At 44.9% G+C, this 22,448-nt stretch overlaps 1 protein-coding gene and 1 long non-coding RNA gene across 6 annotated transcripts in view; one reads left to right on the top strand and one right to left on the bottom strand.

Annotated features, from left to right (window-relative positions):
• Positions 1–566, bottom strand: part of LOC105603384 (uncharacterized) — a 29,063-nt gene extending 28,497 nt beyond the window's left edge. For all 3 annotated transcript variants that reach the window (XR_003586043.3, XR_001022472.5, XR_009597345.1), the window contains exons 1-2: positions 360–566; positions 162–273 (exon numbers count right to left, since the gene is read on the bottom strand). This is a non-coding gene — a long non-coding RNA (uncharacterized LOC105603384). The remainder of the gene's footprint in view (positions 1–161; positions 274–359) is intronic.
• Positions 567–629: 63 nt separating this feature from the next.
• LOC105603383 (zinc finger protein 621-like) lies at positions 630–16,695 on the top strand. Of its 3 annotated transcripts, XM_042236534.2 has the most exons (6): positions 630–730; positions 1,440–1,523; positions 2,003–2,072; positions 11,557–11,683; positions 12,229–12,333; positions 13,482–16,695. In XM_042236534.2, exons 4-6 carry the CDS (start codon positions 11,650–11,652, stop codon positions 14,531–14,533), a joined length of 1,191 nt encoding a protein of 396 aa, XP_042092468.1. In that variant the 5' UTR covers positions 630–730; positions 1,440–1,523; positions 2,003–2,072; positions 11,557–11,649; the 3' UTR covers positions 14,534–16,695. The 3 variants fall into 3 exon arrangements, with proteins under 3 accessions (XP_042092468.1, XP_011954803.2, XP_011954802.2); XM_012099413.5 differs by lacking the exon at positions 2,003–2,072 and having other exon boundaries at positions 630–974; XM_012099412.5 differs by lacking the exon at positions 2,003–2,072.
• The last annotated feature ends 5,753 nt before the right edge of the window (positions 16,696–22,448 follow it).

Genomic DNA, 22,448 nt, shown 5'->3' on the forward strand with positions numbered 1-22,448 from the left:
ATGAGTGGTTCAGCCAGGTTTCTGGAACGAGCTAGTTGACGCTCTCAACCCGTACACATTTGGCCACTGAAATGGTGGGCACTACTCTTCCCATTTCCAGTTCTCCCACAGCGGTGTAGACACAGGGCCCAGGCCGCGTGGGCACATCTGGAGCAATGTACCTGTTATCTGGAATGGCAACCATAAGTAGTGTACACCTCCTGGGAAATCCTCAGGACTGGAACCATTCAGCTGCTTGCACCGGATTCCCAGGTGGACCAGTGGTGAGTTATTCTGCAAATGCAGGAGACACGGGTTCGATCCCTGGGTCTGGATGATCCCCCGGAGGAGGAAATGGCTACTCACTCCAGTATTCTTACCTGGAAAATTCCATGGACAGAGGAGCCATGGGGTCGCAGAGCCGGACACTACTGAAGCGACTTAGCACACAGCACATACCTGGGCCCAGAGGCCGAGATCTGAGTAGATTAAGGGGTGCCACGACATCCAACCTCTAGTCAGCTCAGCGGCTGGAACACAAGCGCGGAGGGACCAGCCCCTAGTACTGTGTTACCGCGCCCACCAATGACGTCACGGGCAAGCGCCTGTCCGAAGCCCAACCCCTTCGGGTTACGTGAGGTCGCGCCGCCGGAACCACCGAGATGGGCGGCCTAGAGGGATTGTGAACACCTGCGCTCGGTTCTGCATGATCTTTGAGAGAACCGCTTCTAGGGGTTATGAGGGAAAGAGGGTAAATTCTGGCTAGCTCTTCTTGCCAGTCCCGTTACGCGCCGGCTCCCTCGTTTTCCTTAGCGCCTCGTCAGCACTCTGCCCCTGAACTCGCCTCCCTCTGACCGGATGCCTCGGCGTCTCGGCCTCACAGAAGCCGCCGAGGTGGCTGCGGCGCCTCTAGAGTCCTGGTCTAGTCCCTTGCCCACCGAGGCGTGATCCTTTTTTTGTCTAAAAGAAGTTGGCCCAACAGCCCCCTGTGGCCGGTACTGAAGTTTCTGATGTTTGGGGTCTCCTGCTTGCTTGGGTGGAGAGCCTCTTGGGGTCTCCCGTCACCTGATGGCTAATGTGACCATGAATATTTCACTCAGTCCAAATCCAGCCACCTTTGTCTCCTCTCCGTAGGCACTTTTGGGAGTCAATGACGTGGTCCCCATAAGCACTTTTTTAGGTTTCTAAGTTTGCTCAGACCCAGCACTGTAGGCCGAATTCGTCATGTGTGTATCGGTCCGCTGGGTGTGAATGGTCCCAGGAGGGCTCTAGGGCAGAGGAGGCAGGTGGTGGATTGTCCCGAATACCAGCTACACCAATTCATGAGGAGGTGGGGGCCATCAGCCAGTGGAGGGATGATAGAGACTCCTGCCAATGCTGGAAATGAGATGGAAGACTGGGTGGTTGTGGGTGATGGTACAGAAAAGGGACCGTTGCGCTCATGGCTCTTCTTCTCTTAGCTTTTAAGGTTCTTGCTTTTCCAAAGCGGGAGGAGTGCACAGAGCCAGGGGACATCAGCCATGCTCCAAACCACTTGGCCTCAGGTGAGCCTACCTTCATTTCAGTCTTAAAAGTCACATTAGCTATCAGGTCATTAGGAAGGGACCGAAAAGGCCTAACTTGGCGAGGCTTTGGTTTCCCTCTTGAGTCCATCCCCAGGGCTAAGGTTGTAAATACGTGGTGGGGGAGGTAAGAGTCTTGTGTGTAGAGTGAAGAGTTTGGATATATAGGGTTAAGTAGAAAAGAGGGGACCCACGTCAAGAAATTCCCTCAGAATGTGAAAATCCAGACCATGTTGTACAAATAAAAATTGTTTGCTCAGATATAGAAAACAACCTTATCTAGAGGGAAACATGTTGGGGGTGGGGGATAAATTAGAAATACGGGATTAGCAACAACAACAAAAAATAAGGTTGCTAGGTGAGAAACCGCTTGAGAAAAATTCTTAATTGAAGAGATTGCTCCTCAAATAGTAGGTGTATCCCAGAGAGGCCTGCATTGTTCTTTGCATATGTGCTTTCAGACTAGGCACGTAGTGCTGAATAATACAGACAAGTTCTCCTTTCTCATGGAGGGTACTTTACCAAAAACAAGTAAGTTGATATCATAAGTACCTGTTGCTCAAGTACAGTGCTTCCTAGCAGTGAGGTCCACAGATGGGCAGCATCAGGATCACTTGGGTGCTTATTAAAATTGCAGATTGCTAGGTGCCACCCTAGATCAGTAATCATACTGGGGAGGAGGGTAGGTCGGGTCAGGAATCTTGTAGCAAGTTCTGTGGGCGATTCTTATGCATCCTCTCAAATTTGAGAAGCCTCAAAGAAGCTCCCTTTGAAGCTGGTCGTCAGGGAATCCCTCATGGAGGTGGTCACATGAGCTTGAGACCTCAAGGATGAGGAAGAAATAGGCTGGAGAACTACTGGAGAGAGAGCCAAAGCCGAGCTTTCCAGAGAGTATAGCAAATGTGTCAGCCCTGAGGTAGGGGAGAAAGCTGGGTGTATTCTAGAGACAAGTAAAGGGTAGAGGAACTAGTTTATTGTGAAGTGGGACAACTCGGCCCAACTAGTGTCTCAGAGGCCACTGTGAAGCCTCTGGTTTCACTTCTGAGTTCAGTAGGAAGATGCTGAAGGATTTTAAGCAGAGCATGTGAAAGGAATGAATTTATATATTAAAAAGATTTTTGGCCCATAGTGGTGAGTTAGTTGCAAAAGAATGTGAGTCATTTTGGAGGATATTACAGTCCAGGTAAGAGATTAAGTATTGCTCTCTCAGCTCCCTCCCTTTCTTTTCTTAGTTCAGTTCAGTTCAGTCGCTCAGTCATGTCCGACTCTTTGCGACCCCATGAATCGCAGCACGCCAGGCCTCCTTGTCCATCACCATCTCCCGGAGTTCACTCAGACTCACGTCCATCGAGTCAGTGATGCCATCCAGCCATCTCATCCTTGGTTGTCCCCTTCTCCTCCTGCCCCCAATCCCTCCCAGCATCAGAGTCTTTTCCAATGAGTCAGCATTTCACATGAGGTGGCCAAAATACTGGAGCTTCAGCTTTAGCATCATTCCTTCCAAAGAAATCCCAGGGTTGATCTCCTTCAGAATGGACTGGTTGGATCTCCTTGCAGTCCAAGGGACTCTCAAGAGTCTTCTCCAACACCACAGTTCAAAAGCATCAATTCTTCGGCGCTCAGCTTTCTTCACAGTCCAACTCACATCTATACATGACCACAGGAAAAACCATAACCTTGACTAGACAGACCTTAGTCGGCAAAGTAATGTCTCTGCTTTTGAATATGCTATCTAGGTTGGTCACAACTTTTCTTCCAAGTAGTAAGCGTCTTTTAATTTCATGGCTGCAGTCACCATCTGCAGTGATTTTGGAGCCCCCCAAAATAAAGTCTGACACTGTTTCCACTGTTTCCCCATCTATTTCCCATTAAGTGATGGTACCAGATGCCATGATCTTCATTTTCTGAATGTTGAGCTTTAAGCCAACTTTTTCACTCTCTTCTTTCACTTTCATCAAGAGGCTTTTTAGTTCCTCTTCACTTTCTGCCATAAGGGTGGTGTCATCTGCATATCTGAGGTTATTGATATTTCTCCCAGCAATCTTGATTCCAGCTTGTGTTTCTTCCAGTCCAGCGTTTCTCATGATGTACTCTGCATATAAGTTAAATAAGCAGGGTGACAATATACAGCCTTGCCATACTCCTTTTCCTATTTGGAACCAGTCTGTTGTTCCATGTCCAGTTCTAACTGCTGCTTCCTGACCTGCATACACAGATTTCTCAAAAGGCAGGTTAGGTGGTCTGGTATTCCCATCTCTTTCAGAATTTTCCACAGTTTATTGTGATCCACACAGTCAAAGGCGTTGGCATAGTCAATAAAGCAGAAATAGATGCTTTTCTGGAGCTCTCTTGCTTTTTCCATGATCCAGCGATGTTGGCAGTTTGATCTCTGGTTCCTCTGCCTTTTCTAAAACCAGCTTGAACATCAGGGAGTTCACGGTTCACGTATTGATGAAGCCTGGCTTGGAGAATTGTGAGCATGACTTTACTAGCATGTGAGATGAGTGCAATTGTGCGGTAGTTTGAGCATTCTTTGGCATTGCCTTTCTTTGGGATTAGAATGAAAACTGACCCTTTCCAGCCCTGTGGCCACTGCTGAGTTTTCCAAATCTGCTGGCATATTGAGTGCGCACTTTCACAGCATCATCTTTCAGGATTTGAAACAGCTCAACTGGAATTCCATCACCTCCACTAGCTTTGTTCGTAGTGATGCTTTCTAAGGCCCACTTGACTTCACATTCCAAGATGTCTGGCTCTAGATTAATGATCACATCATCATGATTATCTGGGTTGTGAAGATTTTTTTTGTACAGTTCTTCCATGTATTCTTGCCACCTCTTCTTAATATCTTCTGCTTCTGTTAGGTCCATACCATTTCTGTCCTTTATCAAGCCCATTTTGCATGAAATGTTCCCTTGGTATCTCTAATTTTCTTAAAGAGATCTCTACTCTTTCCCATTCTGTTGTTTTCCTCTATTTCTTTGCATTGATCGCTGAAGAAGGTTTTCTTATCTCTTCTTGCTATTCTTTGGAACTCTGCATTCAGATGCTTATTTCTTTCCTCTTCTCCTTTGCTTTTTGCGTCTCTTCTTTTCACAGCTATTTGTAAGGCCTCCCCAGAGCGCCATTTTGCTTTTTTGCATTTCTTTTCCATGGGGATGGTCTTGATCCCTGTCTCTTGTACAATGTCATGAACCTCATTCCATAGTTCATCAGGCACTCTATCAGATCTAGTTCCTTAAATCTATTTCTCACTTCCACTGTATAATCATAGGGGATTTGATTTAGGTCATACATGAATGGTCTAGCGGTTTTCCCTATTTTCTTCAATTTGAGTCTGAATCTGGTAATAAGGAGTTCATGATCTGAGCCACAGTCAGCTCCTGGTCTCGTTTTTGTTGACTGTATAGAGAGCTTCTCCATCTCTGGCTGCAAAGAATATAATCAATCTGACTTCGGTGTTGACCATCTGGTGATGTCCATGTGTAGAGTCTTCTCTTGTGTTGTTGGAAGAGGGTGTTTGCTATGACCAGTGCATTTTCTTGGCAAAACTCTATTAGTCTTTGCCCTGCTTCATTCAGCATTCCAAGGCCAAATTTGCCTGTTACTCCAGGTGTTTCTTGACTTCCTCCTTTTGCATTCCAGTTTCCTATAATGAAAAGGACATCTTTTTTGGGTGTTGGTTCTAAAAGGTCTTGTAGGTCTTCATAAAACGGTTCAACTTCAGTTTCTTCAGCATTACTGGTTGGGGCATAGACTTGGATAACTAGGTTCATAGCATAATTAAACAGATAGCACAGAGTCCCTGTATGCTTTCTGGCCCCATACATGCAGAGCCCATTATCAGAGTGATACATTTTTTCAATTGATGAACCTACATTGGCACATCATAGTAACCCAGAGTAAATAGCTTGCACTAGGGTTCACTCTCAGTGTTGTACATTCTGTGGGTTACACATGTATAATGACACATATTTACTATTATCATATCATACAGCGTCCTGCCCTCTTTTCCTGGCAACTGTCGATCTTTTTGCTTTTTCCACAATTCTGTGTAGTTGGTATCCTCCCTTTTCATGCTGGTTTCATTCGCTTAGTAGTATTCATTTCAGGTTCCTGTGTGACTTTTCATGGCTTGATAGCTTTTTAAAGTGCTGTATAATATTCCATTGATTGTACCACAGTTTATTCACCTACTGAAGGACCATTTGGTTGCTTCCAAGGTAATTATGAATAAAACTACTGTGAGCATCCTTGGGCTTGTTTCTGTGTGAACATAAGTTTGTAGCTCATTGGGAAGATACCAAGGAGTATGATTGCTGGATCATATGGTTGGAATGTGTTTATTGTAGTTTTGTAAGGAGCTGTTAAACTGTCTTCCAAAGTGACTGCACCAGTTTGTGTTTTCACCAGCTGTGAATGAGAGTTCGTGTTGCTCCACATCCTCACTCGTGTTTGGTGGTGACAGTGTTTCGAATTTTGGTCATTCTACTAGGTGTGTTGTGGAATCTCATTGTGTTCACTTGCATTTCCCTGAACATATATGCTGTAGAGTATCTTTTTGTGTACCTGTTTGCTGTCTGTACAGCTTCTTTGGTGACATTTCTGTTCGGGTCTTTTGCCCATTTTTAATCAGGTTCTTCGTTTTTCTGTTGAGTTTTTAGAGTTCTTTGTGTACTTTGGATAATAGTCCTTTATTATGTATTTCTTTTTATATTTTTTCTCACTATCTCTGGCTTATATTCTCATTTCCTCAAAGTATTGTTCTTTTCAGGTAGAGTTCAGTTCCCTCCCATCTTTTCTTTCAAAAATGTATTTCCTTCAAAACCTTCTCAGGTAGTCTCTCACACTTACTTTTCTCAGATGACTTTAAATGAGCCCCAGCATCTGCATTCATCCCATTGATTTTTTTTTGGTGGAGAAGTTGATTTTATTGGAATCATAGGCAAAACTGGGGATAAGTGCTTCTTTACAAGTTTGATTCTTCCCGTTTAGAAGCACTGTATATTCTAATTTATTCAGTTCTGTTTTATTTATTTTAATAGTCATTTCGTTTTCTTCATCTTGGTTTTGCAGGGTTTTTTGGGTCTCCTCTTAGCTATTTTCATATGAATGGCATCTTATTTTCTCCCATTTTGTCTTTTAATCGTTCATAGTAATATTTAGTAAAGCTAATCATTTTGGTTCATGTATCCTATATCTAGCTAACTGAATGAATTATCTTGTCAGTTTTAAATGTTCTTCATTTCTTTTCTTGGATCTTGGATATTTTTTAGGCAGCTAGCCATTTCATCTGCAAGCAAAGATATTTATGTTACTTCATTAGCTATATTTATGCTGCTTTTCCAGTCTTTTACCGAAAGTAGAACCTCAGTGCATGGTAAATTATCAACCATCAGCTTTAATGGATGTGCCCTGGCATTTCACTGTGAAAGTGGTATTTACTGTTCTTTTCTGACCTTCTTCATAAGTGTAAAAATTCTATTTGTGATTGAACATTTTTGAAATTAATTCTTCCCCCAAATTCATATTAATCACCTTGGATCTGCCAGACATTAGGAAAAGCTACTACTAGCTTTTACCTATTGCCAGCCACTAGGGAAAGCTACTAGGAAAACCTACTATGCACCAGGAAAGCAATAATGAAGAAAGCAGAATCCTTGCCTCGTGGTTTACAGTCTGGTGAGAGGGAGATACATGATAAAAGTGTAATTTGTCAGATGATGAAAAATACGGTGGAGGAAAATACGGTGGAGGAACACAGGGAGCATCCACAGGAGGAAGAAAATTATATCAACAGCCTAACTATCTTAAAATAGTGAGTTCCCCTTTATTTAAAAAAACATGTTTTACTTAGTTTTGGTCACACTGGGTCTTTGTTGTCACCGTGCTTTCTAGTTGTGAGCGGGACCACTCTCTCATTGCAGTTTGAGGGCTTCTATGTTGCAGTGGCCTCTCTTTTCGTGGAGCACGGTCTCTAGGCACGCAGGCTGCAGTAGCTGCGGCACATGGGCTTAGGCACTCCACGGCATGTGGAATCTTCCCAGACCAGGGATCGAACCAGTGTCCCCTGTATTGCAAGGCAGATTCTTAAAAACTACACCACCAGGGAAGCCCAAGTTCCCCTTTATAATGGGCATTTTTTTGGACTCGTGATACCTGGGAATATTTGAAAGCAGGTGGGAAGAACAGCGTGTCAAGGAAGATGGTACTGGGTGGGGAAGACTGTGCGAGCAGCTCTGGGGATGTGAGGGAGTGAGACTTGACTTGAGGGAAGCACAGTGAACTTCGGTTTTCCTACCAGGCTATGGCCGCTGTCCTCAGAATCCCTTAATGCCTTGTTGCTGAATCGGTGATTACTCACAGGACATCATGGTTCTATTTGATGTTTGGATTTGGGGCTCAAGTATTCCAGGGGCCCTGTGGACTTTGTCAGTGCCCAGTTTAAGGGTCAGCTCTCCTTTGAGAAGTTTCTAAATTTGTTCTTTTATGTTCTTTTTCTTTCACTCTCTCCTTTTGAATTCCCTAGTTCTGGTTTGGAAAGGACCCCCTCGTAAGGGCCCGAGTGTAAAGTGAGGAGAGTAGCTAGGAGCAGTTACCAGCATTTGTCCTGGCGATGTGTTTCTTCCCCGCTTCCTCCAGCAGCCATCGTGAGAGTGTTCCCTTCTCCCTGTCCCCGGTGCCATCTCCAGTGCACAGGCTGCTCTGGGGGCTGCTGGGAGAGATTGGGACACTCAGAGAATTAGGGGCTTAGCTGAGCCCCAGTGGGTAGGTGTTTTCATTTTCATTGGCTGAAAAGAACACTGATTGCATAGGGTAGTGAGACTCCCAGGAAGCGGAATCATCTGTGGGGTCATCAAGGTGAGAAAGTGCAGAAATCAGGAAACCCCTTCCAGGTTGGGATCCCAGGCTGCATGTGGTGCCTGCATCGTGTGGTCTGTCCATAGAAGCAAAGACGGTAGCCAGTGGATGCCGTTAGAGACTGTTCTTGTGTCTCAGAAGATGCAGAGGCTCTGGCTTCTAGGAGGATGTGCTGTTCTGAAATAGCTGACCCCTCAGTCCAGATTGGGGGAGGGGCCCGGTATGGCCTGGAGGTAGCCTGATAAAGATGGATTGACTGTTGATTTTGGAAGTTGTGGTGTGAAAAGATCTTCTCCAGACAGGGGCGACTCCAGGAGGTTCAGGGGTTGGCTGTGTGTGTGGAGAAGTTCATGAGCTCTGTGTCGGAGGCAGCTCACTGTGTGGGAGGAGCCCAGGTTTGCTGTTTAACAAGTTTGGGTTGAAGTCCCAGCTCTGTCACTTCCTGGCTGTGTGATTTTGGACAAAGTAGTGAATTTTTCTGAAGTTTAGTTTCATTCTTTGAAAAATGGGGGTAAATAACTCTGACTTCACATTGTGTTGTAAAGAGTAAATGACAGACAAGATTTAGCAGTACCACCTAAGAGCCTGGTGCCTAGGGTCTAGTCTATGAATATGAGTTTACATCACTCGTGGGATGATGGAGGTGGCCCGGGGAGACAGAGAGGGTGAACTTTCGCAAGTGGGATGAAGCTCACGATGCAGGGCAGGGGATGTGCCCATGCCTGGGCACAGCACACAGCCAGCCTTCTTTGAAGATGTGTGGTTCAGAGAAGAGGCCAGAATAGGCAGGCTGCAGGTTTCCTTCAGGAGAGCTGGCTTTCTAATATGGTAAGAAGGAATGAAAAGAAATTTGTGAAATATTGGGAGTGTTTTTAAAAAAATTCTTATTTCATATTGTAGTATAGTTGATTAACAATGTGTTAGTTTCCAGTATACAGCACAGCAATTCAGTTACACATATTCAAGCATCTATTCTTTTTCAAATTCTTTTCCTGTCTAGGTTGTTGCAGAATATACTGCAGAGTTCCCTGTGCCGTGTGGTGGGCCTTTGTCAGTGGTCTCTTTTAAACATAGTAGTGTACACATGTCAGTCCCAAACTCCCAGTCTCTCCCTCCCCACTGACCTTCCCCTCTGGTAACCATGAATTCATTCTCCAAGTCTGTGAGTCTGTTTCTGTTTAGTTCTTTTGTATCTTTTTTTTTTTTTTTTAAGATTCCATATACAAGCTACATCGTATGATTGTCTCTCTCTCCATCTGACTTACTTAACTCAATATGACTATCTCTAGGTCCATCCATGTTACTGCAGATGGCAGAATCTTATTCTCTTTTTATGGCCAAGTATATTCCATTGTGGGCTTCCCAGGTGGCTCAGTGCAGGAGACGCAGGAGAACCCCCTGGAGGAGAAAATAGCAACCACTCCAGTACTCTTGCCTGGTAAATCCCAGGGACAGAGGAGCCTGGTGGGCTACAGCCCTTGAGGTCACAAGAGAGTCAGACACGACTGAATTGCTAAGCATCAGCAACAATATTCCATTGTATATGTGGACCACATCTTCCTTATCCACTCCTCCATCGACGGACATTCTAGGCTGCTTCCATGTCCTGGCTATTGTAAACAGCGCTGCACCACAGTGAGCGTTGGGGTACATGTGTCTGAATTATGGTTTTCTCTGGATATATGCCCAGCGGTGGGATTGCTAAATCATTTGGTAGCTCTGTTTTTAGCTTTTTAAGGAATCTCTGTACTCTTCTCCTGGAGAAGGCAATGGCACCCCACTCCAGTACTCTTGCCTGGAAAATCCCATGGATGGAGGAGCCTGGTGGGCTGCAGTCCATGGGGTCGCTGAGAGTTGGACACGACTCACTCAGTGACTTCACTTTCACTTTTCACTTTCATGCATTGGAGAAGGAAGTGGCAACCCACTCCAGTGTTCTTGCCTGGAGAATCCCAGGGACTGGGGAGCCTGGTGGGCTGCCGTCTGTGGGGTCGCACAGAGTCGGACATGACTGAAGCGACTTAGCAGCAGCAGTACTCTTCTCCACAGAGGCTGTGCCAGTGGACATTCCCATCAACAGTGTAGGGAGGCTCACTTTTCTCCACACCCTCTCCAGCACTTATTGTTTGTAGATTTTTAGGTGATGGCTGTTCTGAACAGTGTGATACCTCATTGGAGTTTTGACTTGCATTTCTCTAATAGTCTCTCTAAAGATGCTGAGCATCTTTTCACATGCCTCTTGGCCATATGTATGTCTTTTTTGGAGAAATGTCTGTTTGGATCTTCTGTCCATTTTTGATTGGATTTTTTTTTAAAATATTGACTGCATAAGCTATTTGTAAATTTGAAAGATTAATCCTTTGTCAGTCGTATTGTTTACAGATATTTTCTCTTACTTTGGGTTGTTGCTCTGCAAAGGCTTTTGAGTGTAATTAGGTTCCATTTGTTTATTTTTGTTTTTCTTTTCATTACTCTGGGAGACGAACTGAAAAAGATATTCCTGTGATTTATGTCAAAAAGTGTTCTGGCTGTGTGTTCCTCTAAGAGTTTTATAGTATCCTGTCTTACATTTAGATCTTTAATCTATTTTGATTTTGTTGTTATATATCATGTTAAAGAATTTTCTGATTTCTTTTTTTTTTTAACATGTAGCTGTACTGGGGCTATTTCTAAGGAGTGGCCTCTCTGTGTAGTGGAAGCTGGTGGGGAAGGCCAAGGAGAAACTGGAGCAGGGAATAGTGCGGCGGTGTACATGTACTTTGGCTGAGAGGAGACGGGGAGAGTAGTTGGTGTACAGAGATAAGGTGACAGGTTGTGGGTACCTCAGGTCTGTGGGTCCTAGAGAGGCAGCTCCATGGAGACAGGAACATAAGAGGTTAACACAGTTACAGCCTGGAGGGCCCCAGACGCCAGGCGGTGAGGGTGGGATGACAGTTTGGAGCCGCAGAGCTGAGCAAGTGGGATAGCCTTGGTGTTCCACATTTGAAGGTGGGAGCCCTGGCAGAGGGCTGGGATACTGAGTGCTCTTGTCCGTAGAACAGACCTTCCACGGGGCTCAGAGTCACAGACCTTGGCAGGTCCATTTCTTCCCTGAAGCTCACACTGGCCCCCTCCGGCCCTCACTCAGAGCCTGAGCAGGAACCTGTTGTTTCAGGAGCCAGTGACCTTTGAGGACGTGGCCGTGTACTTCACCCAGAACCAATGGGCCAGCCTGGACTCTGCACAGAGGGCCCTGTACAGGGAGGTGATGCTGGAGAATTACGCAAACGTGGCTTCCCTCGGTAAGGTCTCTCAGTGGCCCTCTGATAGCTGATGTCTTCCTCAGATGTCTTGGGAGTTCTAGTAGTCCTTAGGGTTCTGTGGAGATGCTGGGTGGGGAAATCCCAGGTTCCCCTTGGCTTTGAAGTTAGACTTTATTCCTTCCCAGGGAAGAGTGTGGTTTTGGACCCTGAGGGAAAGGACTCTTGGGGTGCCCCCAGGTGACCTCAATTCTTCTGTCCTTGCAATGTTGTGGATGTGGGCCCTCTCCTGTGTGCAGGAGCCTCCCAGGATATCGGTACATTCATCCTTCCTGAGGGGATGTCCTTTCTTCTGAGTCAGGGCGAACTTGCACTTTCTCCCTGGGGAGAATCACTGTCTCCCTGATCTTGCCATGGAGTGCAGTTTGGACCCCTTCCTCAGAACCCCTGTGTGGCTCATTGGTCCCCCAGGCAGTCCCCTTCTCCCCCCAGCTCAACTCGCCTGCCTTGGGGTGGGCAGAGGGATCTCAGTAACAGCTCTGGATGTCTCTCCTCAACTTGTCTGTCTCTCTTTCTTGTTGGAGTAGTGTCTCCATTCCCCAGACCTGATCTGATCTCCCAGCTGGAGAGAGGGGAAGCTCCATGGGACCCCGATCCCTGGGAAACAGAGGATTTGAGAGGCATCTGTCCAGGTGAGTAAGGGGACTTAGCACCTTCTGGTTTTGCGTTCCTGGTTTACTGGAAATATTTCTTCTGCAGTGGAGAGCAAAGCTCCCTGTAGCTGACTCGGTACACTCGCTGACCTGTACTGAGTTCCTATCCCGAACCTATAAGGACAGTTTTCATGGCAGGGTGGTAGGGTTTCAGCCATACTTTAAGGAAAGTGTGATTCTGTGCATCAGACTGATTGATTTGTACCATATCTATGATTTTATTTGCCTTTTTAATATTTATATAATTTTTAGTATTTTAAAGTTTCATAATGTTGTGGTTTACAAGGAATTTGTTTTAAATGGGGCCATAGAGGAAAGGGCAAGAATATTCCTCCAATACCACACTCTCAAGATACCCACCCATCCTAAAATTTCCAGTCTGCTTACCAGTCAGTCCTGGAAGGTTTTAATTACTTGGGTTTTCTTTACTTTAGGAAGGAACTTTTCAGGGCTCACTTCTCATACATACTGTAATGTTGTAAAAAGTGATTCCTTTAGTGGTAACAGCACAGTGGCTTACAGTTCTCCGGTCACCTTATGCTCCCTCTGACTTCCTAAAAGAAAGAGTCTTTTATCCCAGAATATTATGTGAAATATTTAAAGTAGAATTATCTGGTTGTTATGTAGAATTCAGAGTTGGGGGTGGTTTCCTGGCTTCAGGTGGGGCATTGGGGTCCATCGTTTCACTGTGTATTTCCGGGCTGCTAGCTGCTCCCCTTCATCTCACCGATGTCTTTTCCCTCCTTGGGGGGTCTCCCTCTCTCTCTTTTGAAGCCTGTTTGCATTTTGTGCTGGTCCATCTTACCTCACCCATCCTTTTTTTGCTCTTTTTTCTCCTCTTGCTTCCTTTCCTTCCCACTCTTGAAGCTCTCACTTGCCCACCCCACCTGCCCTGGTTCATTGCCCAGCCCTTCCTTATAAGAGGCACTTCCTGGACTGCAGTGTCATCACTTGTCCAGTTTATGCTGTTGTTTTTCTTTTTCTCTCTCATCCTCCTTTATGGAAGCTCATAACCATCTCATGGGTGTATTTTTAAAAAATCACATCCTACAAGAGAAAACCAGGACTGCTGGATCCTGTTTCCCTTCCAGTTCAGTAACGAGGAAACTTGTGGTTTCTTTGGTCAGGTGGTGAGAGGGGCATCAAGACAGAAGAGCCAGCGGTAGAGCAGCAAGCCTCCGAGGGCACAGAGGCCCACGGCAGGCCCGTGGGAGGGCTTCTCACGAACGGGTCTCAGCACTTGGATTTTGAAAGCAAGGCAGTGTGGCAGACTATCAATCTGAACCCAAATCTGATACTTCGAGGTGGCATGAAGTTCTACAAATGCAAAGAATGTGGGAAGATCTTCCGATATAACTCAAAGCTCCTTCGGCATCAGAGGAGCCACACTGGGGAAAAGCCCTTCAAGTGCAAGGAGTGTGGCAAAGCTTTCAAGTCCAGCTACGACTGTATCGTACACGAGAAAAATCACATTGGTCAAGGACCCTATGAATGTAAGGAGTGTGGCAAAGGTCTGAGTTCCAACACTGCCTTGACCCAGCATCAGAGGATCCACACGGGGGAGAAGCCATACGCATGTAAGGAGTGTGGCAAGGCTTTCCGCCGGAGCGCCGCCTACCTGCAGCACCAGAGGCTGCACACTGGGGAGAAGCTCTATAAATGTAAGGAGTGTTGGAAAGGTTTTGGGTGTAGGTCACTTTTTATTGTCCACCAGCGCATCCACACTGGGGAGAAACCCTACCAGTGTAAGGAGTGTGGGAAGGCATTCAGCCAGAAGATTGCCTCCATTCAGCATCAGAGAGTTCACACCGGAGAGAAGCCCTATGAGTGTAAGGTGTGTGGGAAAGCCTTCAAGTGGTACAGCAGCTTTGTTCAGCATCAGAAAGTGCACCCCGTGGAGAAGAAGCTCAGCAAGGCTTTCGGGCCGCCCCTGCTGCGTCCCCAGGGCCCCTCTGCATCCTTGGCTCCCGGGTATCTCCCGGGCCCGGGCTCTGGTCCTGCTGTGGCCATGGCCTTGCCACATGCCATCCTCATTCCTGCCTCTGGGCCCGTGTTCATGCTGCTGCCCGCCTCCGGGGTTCTTTCTTCCCCTGTCCAAGTAGTTCGTGTCTTCCAGGGTCTTCCTCCTGCTGGGAAGCCGTCCCCAGTTATTCTGACCCCTTCTCCTCACCCCCCGTGACCTCTCTCTTGGCACTTCTCTGGCTGTTACAGCGGATCTAACCTACCTTCAGCTTGATCTGTAGCTTTTACACTGTACCTGTGTTCCAGCTATTTGAGCATAAACCCCATTGTAATTCAGATATATTTAAAGATATATTTACCTGTGCTTATATAATATATTCTGTTTTCTTTTGGGTAGATAATGGAAACACTTCTGTATTGGTTCCTTTCAGACTTGAACAGTAACGACTGTATCTGCATCATGGGGCTGCTGGTTTGGGAAGTGCTGGTAGGACGCGGTGGAGAATTAGGCACCTTTGAGATAGGACATCCGCATATAAGGCCCCTGTGATGTAACAGAAGCTGCCTGGGAGAAACAGGCATGTAAGAGCTGTCAAAGTTTAGAAGTGGCATACAGGACAGAAGCTTACAACCAGGGCCTTTAAAAATAAATGCAGGTGGTTCAGTGGCTGAAGGTGTGTGTTCATGCAGGTGAAGTTGGGTTGTCCTTGACATGGATCATTGAGGATCTTGTACATCTCTGCTAAAAATCATGTGAAATAGCCAGGTAGAAAACATACGTGTGGCTTCCCTGGTGGCTCAGTGGTAAGGAATCCCCCTGCCAATGCAGGAGACATGGGTTTGATCCCTGCTCTGGGAAGATCCCATATGCCGTGGGACAACTAAGCCCATGTGTGACAACTGCTGAGCCTGCGCTCTAGAGCCTGGGAGCCGCAACTGCTGAAGCCTGCAAGCCCTAGAGCCTGTGCTCTGCAGCAGGAGAAGCCCACTTCTCACTGCAGGGAGAAGCCCATGTCCTGCGGCCAGAGAGGAGCCCCCACTTGCTGCAGCTAGAGAAGAGCCCGTGCAGCAGTGAAGACCCAGCACAGTAAAAAATAAGTAAATAATAACTAAAAAAGTGTTAAAATAATTTAAAAAATGATAGCAATCATTTATATGATTGAGAGCAATCAGGTCTTGAAACATGAGATTGTTTATCTTTAGTTTTGCTCTTGAGACCTGGCTGTTTATTTCTTTCTTTTTTTTTCTTTTAAGCAAATGAACTTTTAAAAAATTTATTTGGCTGTTCCAGGTCTTAGTTGCCCCATGGTATGTGGGATCTTAGTTCCATGACCAGAGATCGAACCCAGGCTCCCTTACATTGGGAGCTCGGAGTCTCAGCCACTGGATCACTTTGGAAAGTCCCTGGTTGTTTCTTTTTAACTTTGGTTTCTTTAGTACGTGTGCACCAAGACATTCATCTTTGCTCCATCCGTTTATAAATTTTTCTTAGTGGGCATTTTGGCTTCCTATTTGCAAGTGGCATTGGTTTCTGCACTTTTCTCCAGATAGCATAAATTATAAATATGAGTTTGGCAAATTACTAAAGAAATAGGAGCAGGTGATCTGGGGGAAATCTGAATATGCCTATAGAATTTTTAAAAAAATAATTTTTATATATTTATTTTGGTTTGCATTGGGTCTTTGTTGCTACACATGGGCTTTCTCTAGTTGTGTGTGGGCTCTTCACTGCAGTGGTTTTTCTTGTTGCAGAACATGGGCTCTAGGGTGCCTTGACTCAGCATTTGTGGCACATGGCCTTAGTTGCCCCATGGTATGTAGAATCCTCCCAGGCCAGGCATCAAACCTGTAACCCACCAGGCTCCTCTATCCCCCACTGTTTCAATACATACTAGCTCAATACATGTCCATTGATCAGTGATACTATCTAAACATTTCATTGTCTGCTGTCCCCTTTTCATTTTGCCTTCAGTCTTTCCCAGCGTCAAGGTCTTTGCCAGTGAGTCAGCTATTCGCATCAGGTGGCCAAAGTATTGGAGTTTCAGCTTCAACATTAGTCCTTCCAATTAATATTCAGGGCTGATTTGATCACATTGCAGTCCAAGGGACTCTCAAGAGGTTGTGACAGGTTAGTGAAGTACAATTTTGGATTGGTCTTGCTTTTGACCCATGAGGTCTTTTATAACTATGCAAAGGACTATGTGAAGTAATTTCTGGGAAAAGAACTTGAGTTATGCATTATAGACACAGCTTATTTTATTGTGCTTCATTGTATCTGTTTTGCAGATACTGTATTTTTTACAAATTGAAAGTTTGTGGCAGCACTGCATTATTATATTATGGCTAAGATATTTTAGCAATAAAGTATTTTTTAATTAAGGTTTTTCCTTTTTTTTCCCCTGACATGATACTGTTAGACGCTTCATACACTTTAGTGTAAACAACCTTTATATGCACTGGGAAATAAGAAAATTCATGTGACTTGCTTTCTTGCTGTATATGCTTTATCATGGTGGTCTGGAACCCAACCCACAGTATCACCAAGGTTTGCCTTTATTAATACAAATTTAAAGTAAATCCTTATTGCCAAATTCAGACTTAAATGGAAGAAAGTAGGGAAAACCACTAGACCATTCAGGTATGACCTAAATCAAATTCCTTATGATTGTACAGTGGAAGTGAGAAATAGAGTTAAGGGACTAGATCTGATAGAGTGCCTGATGAACTATGGACGGAGGTTCATGACATTGTACAAGAGACAGGAATCAAGACCATCCCCATGGAAAAAAAATGCAAAAAAGCAAAATGGCGGTCTGGGGAGGCCTTACAAATAGCTGTGAAAAGAAGAGACGTGAAAAGCAAAGGAGAAGAGGAAAGAAAGAAGCATCTGAATGCAGAGTTCCAAAGAATAGCAAGAAGAGATAAGAAAGCCTTCCTCAGTGATCAATGCAAAGAAATAGAGGAAAACAACAGAATGGGAAAGACTAGAGATCTCTTCAAGAAAATTAGAGATACCAAGGAAACATTTCATGCAAAGATGGGCTTGATAAAGGACAGAAATGGTATGGACCTAACAGAAGCAGAAGATATCAAGAAGAGGTGGCAAGAATACACAGAAGAACTGTACAAAAAAGATCTTAACGGCCCAGATAATCATGATGGTGTGATCTAGAGCCAGACATCCTGGAATGTGAAGTCAAGTAGGCCTTAGAAAGCATCACTACGAACAAAGCTAGTGGAGGTGATAGAATTCCAGTTGAGCTGTTTCAAATCCTGAAAGGTGATGCTGTGAAAGTGCTGCACTCAATATGCTAGCAAATTTGGAAAACTCAGCAGTAGCCACGGAGCTGGAAAAGGTCAGTTTTCATTCCAATTCCAAAGAAAGGCAATGCGAAAGAATGCTCAAACTACTGCACGATTGCACTCATCTCACACACTAGTAAAGTAATGCTCAAAATTCTCCAAGCCAGACTTCAGCAATACGTGAACCGTGAACTTCCAGATGTTCAACCTAGTTTTAGAAAAGGCAGAGGAACCAGAGATCAAATTGCCAACATCCGCTGGATCATGGAAAAAACAAGAGAGTTCCAGAAAAACGTCTATTTCTGGTTTATTGACTATGCCAAAGCCTTTGACTGTGTGGATAACAATAAACAATAAATTCTGAAAGAGATGGAAATACCAGACCACCTGACCTACCTCTTGAGAAATTTGTATGCAGATCAGGAAGCAAAGTTCGAACTGGACATGGAACAACAGACTGTTTCCAAATAGGAAAAGGAGTACGTCAAGGCTGTATATTGTCACCCTGCTTATTTAACTTATATGCAGAGTACATCCTGAGAAATGCTGGGCTGGATGAAGCACAAGCTGGAATCAAGATAGCTGGGAGAAATATGAATAACTTCAGATATGCAGATGACACCACCCTTATGGCAGAAAGTGAAGACGAACTAAAAAGCCTCTTGATGAAAGTAAAAGAGGAGAGTGAAAAAGTTGGCTTAAAGCTCAACATTCAGAAAACGAAGATCATGGCATCCGGTTCCATCACTTCATGGGAAATAGATGGGGAAACAGTGGAAACAGTGTCAGACTATTTTTTTGGGCTCCAAAATCACTGCAGATGGTGAATGCAGCCATGAAATTAAAAGGCGCTTACTCCTTGGAAAGAAAGTTATGACCAACCTAGATAGCATATTCAAAAGCAGAGACATTACTTTGCCAACAAAGGTCCGGCTCGTCAAGGTTATCGTTTTTCCAGTGGTCACTTATGGATGTGAGAGTTGGACTGTGAAGAAGGCTGAGCACCGAAGAATTGATGCTTTTGAACTGTGGTGTTGGAGAAGACTCTTGAGAGTCCCTTGGACTGCAAGGAGATCCAACCAGTCCATTCTAAAGGAGATGGGTCCTGGGTGTTCTTTGGAAGGAATGATTCTAAAGCTGAAACTCCAGTACTTTGGCCACCTCATGTGAAATGTTGACTCATTGGAAAAGACTCTGATGCTGTGAGGGATTGGGGTCAGGAGGAGAAGGGGACAGCCAAGGATGAGATGGCTGGATGGCATCACCAGACTCGATGGACATGAGTTTGAGTGAACTCTGGGAGTTGCTGATGGACAGGGAGGCCTGGCGTGCTGCGATTCATGGGGTCGCAAAGAATCGGACATGACTGAGCGACTGAAGTGAACTGAACTGAAAGTAAATCCTTAAATGTTCATGGATGGGGCCATACAGTTTTTAAAAGTTGCTTTTTTCTGTCTGCATGCTTCTACCTTGCAATTAGTGCTTCTTAAGTTTTGCCATGTGTCTGAAGAACCTGGTGTAAAATCAGTAATTTTTTGGCCTAACTCTCAGAGATTGATTTAAAAAAAAGTTTTTATTGGAATATAATTGATTTACAATGTTGTGTTAGTTTATGCTCTACAGGAAAGTCTGATTGTGGATGTCCATGGTGATGCCCAGACCTTTAGTATGGACCACTCTTTGAGAGAGCTGCCTTGAGGAGATATCTGGGGGCATACGTTGATAAAAGGCTTGCCCTATTTCTCAGTGGTCTTCAGGAAAGAGACCTCTACAAGTAGTTTGAGTGGTGTCAGTTTAGCAGGAGAGAAAAAAGCAAGTGGAATTGGTCCAAAGGGAAGAAAAGGGAAGGGGAAAGAGATCTGATGTGGCCTGTGGAGTCCTTGAGTTCTCCACCACCAGGAAGTTCCTGAGATGGACAGTGGCTGTTTTTTGCTGTTTTTGTTGTTTACTTGCATGTTGGCTGAAAGTGAGAACATTTTTTTCTTACATAAATTAATACACTTTAAAATAGCTCCTAGGTTAAAGAGAGCACGAAGTGCTGCAGATTGTTTAGAAATGAACAAGAGAAGTCAGGAGACATAGCAGGGTCTATGCAATGTGGCAGAAGGTGGAACAAAGAGCAAGGTTTACAGTCTTGGATGCATTCTTTAGAAATCTAGTTTGAAGGCTTGCAGTTCAGAAAATTTGGGCTGGTGGTAGTGGTGGGAGCCAAAAAAATTAACCAGGAACTAAAACCAAACAAATAGACCCCTCCTCCTCCAGTAAACTTGGTGGAAATAAGATGCACAATGTAGTTTTGTAAAGATGGTGGTTGAACATGTTGACATCCACACCCTCCTGAAACCTAAATGAAACCCTCCTGAAAAATAAATGAAAAATTAAAAGACATAAACTCAGGATACTGAAAATAAGCTGATGATAACACTTTGGAAGCTTGAAATTAGATGAAAGAGTTGTGACTTGGAGCAGAGCTGAGGCAAGTAAATCCTAAACCACATTGCAGGGAGCTGAGCAGCGCCCTCATGTGGCAGAAAAGCTAGGAAAGATTCAGGTAACTTCTGAAAGTGTATGGGGATGCTAATGGGGCAAAGAACAGGAAAATTGGCTTTAAGTCTTTAAGAAAGACTTAGATGCTGGGTCACTTCCCCACCTTTCTCTCCTCGCTAGCAGTGTAGCAGGAATTTTGGGTGTCAGGGAACCACACTGAATGTTAAGTCCTTCCTGCTCTGATCAAAACCTGCTCATCTCTTGAGGATGCTGCTTCCCCAGCACCATCCCTCACATCACATATTCTGGGTCCTCTTTCTCTATGCCAGTTTCAGGCCATTCTTTAGCTCTCAGTTAGCCCCCAAACCACCTCCACCTTTGAGTCCTGTCATCAGGCTGGAACCTCTGGGTCACATGCCCTTTGTTCCTTGAAGATGTTAGCTCATCACCTGCTGTCCCTCTGCTCAACATTGATCTTGTCCTAATTCTTGGTGTTTTCAGTGGATGAGCCTTCCAACAGCTCACCTCATTTTCTTTCTTACCCTTGCATTTTACCTGAACCATTCCTTGATCATATCCTAGACCTTGCCATTTTAAAACTTCACCCCTCTGTAACCTCAGCACTTTAAATATCTTGCTCTGTGACCTGTCTTTCCAATTTCTTCCTTTTAGAATCCTGATGCTAACAGTCCCTCAGCTCCCACTGTTCACCCCTTTCACTGCTCTTCACTTCCTTCGTGCCTGTTCTTTCTTTATCATGCTTAAAGTCCATGGTCAATTATGAGAACAGTTCCTCTACATTCTCCTTTAATGGCCTTGCCCTTTTCTGGCTTTGGTATATACTCAGTTGGCAGGACCCCATCTCTGACTAAATGCAGTTCTTTGCCTTCTTTGTGCCAGCATCCATGCTACCAAAAGTGGTCAGGGAAAAGCACATTGTCATGTGGAATTATCCTGCCTGAGGTTCATGATAAGTAACTTCAAGTAGGCCCTTAATGCCTCCTGCATCATCCTGTATCTCCAGGGTTCCCTTCATTTTCCTGGACTGCTGCTCGGTACCTCCTCTCACAAACCTCCCAGGACCTCTTGCCTGGTCGTCACCAGCCTCAGCGGATAGATTCTGCTCTCTGCTGGGATAACTGAGCTCCAGGGAGTGGCTGTGCCTTCAGCCCTGGTGCCAGAATGAGGAGACACAGGTGGGGCCCTCCCTCATCTCTTCCCCTTTCCAACTTGCAACATCTGACCTCCTCCCACCCAGTTCTCATCTTGTCCTAAGGCAGCTCTGTCACGTTCAGCAACCCACTTCTACTTCCTAATTCTTGGTCAGTGTGCAGTTGCAGACAACAGAATCTTTTTGGGGCTTTTTTTTGGCCACACCATGTGGCTTATAGGATCTTAGTTCCCCAGCCAGGAATTGAACCTGGGCCCGCAGCAGTGCAAGTGCAAAGTCCTGTCCACTGGACCATCAGCCAATTCCCCAGAATCTATTTTAACATGTTTAAGCAGAAAGGGATTTACTACAAACCACTAGGTAGCTTACAGAATTCCCAAAAAGGAACCAAGCTGGGCTCTCACATAGGCAGATGCCCAGAAAAGGGACCAAGGACAGCTCCAAGAGGCTCCAGTGGATACCCAGCAGCTGCTGGTGCCTGCTGCTAGACTGGCACCCTCACTGCGAGGGGCTAGACCTCCAGGAGGCTTGCTACATGTTCCGAGAAAAACCAAGTGCATCCACATCCATTTGAGAAGGATCCTGACTATATGGTCTCATGACCTTTATTTCCATCTTCCAAGAAGTTGTAGCCGCTCAGTGGGAATTGGCTGTATGTGTACATCTAAGGAGCAAGGACTCCAGGGAAATAATTTTTGGATTCATTCTCAGAAAGTGAGATTTATAATGTGGAGGAGTCCTGAAAAGGAGCAAGGATTTTCAAAATATTTTGGGCAGCTATAAAATATCAAATACTCTTTACCGGCATAGAAAATGACCGAAATCTCTGATGAATGCACTATATTCATGGGTAGGGAAGGTAAATATCCAGATTTTAATTTTTACCAAATGAATTTCTATGTTAAAAGCAATTTCAATCAAAATTACTAGAGGAGGGGGTTGTTTGTGTGTGTGCATGTGCACACATCTGCAGCCTTACAGATTATTCTAGAATTCATACAGAAGAGCAAAGGACAAAGAATAACCAAGCCATTTTTGAAGAAGATGGGAGATTTTGTGCTACAAGATAGATATTAAATATATTGATAATCAAAAGCAAAAACAAAACCGCACGCCACAACCTAAGATACACTGTAATATGGTTTATATGAGTTAAAACAACAATAGAGTG

This window comes from Ovis aries, chromosome 19 (genome assembly GCF_016772045.2).
Source record: "Ovis aries strain OAR_USU_Benz2616 breed Rambouillet chromosome 19, ARS-UI_Ramb_v3.0, whole genome shotgun sequence".
NCBI classification, from domain to species: domain Eukaryota; kingdom Metazoa; phylum Chordata; class Mammalia; order Artiodactyla; family Bovidae; genus Ovis; species Ovis aries.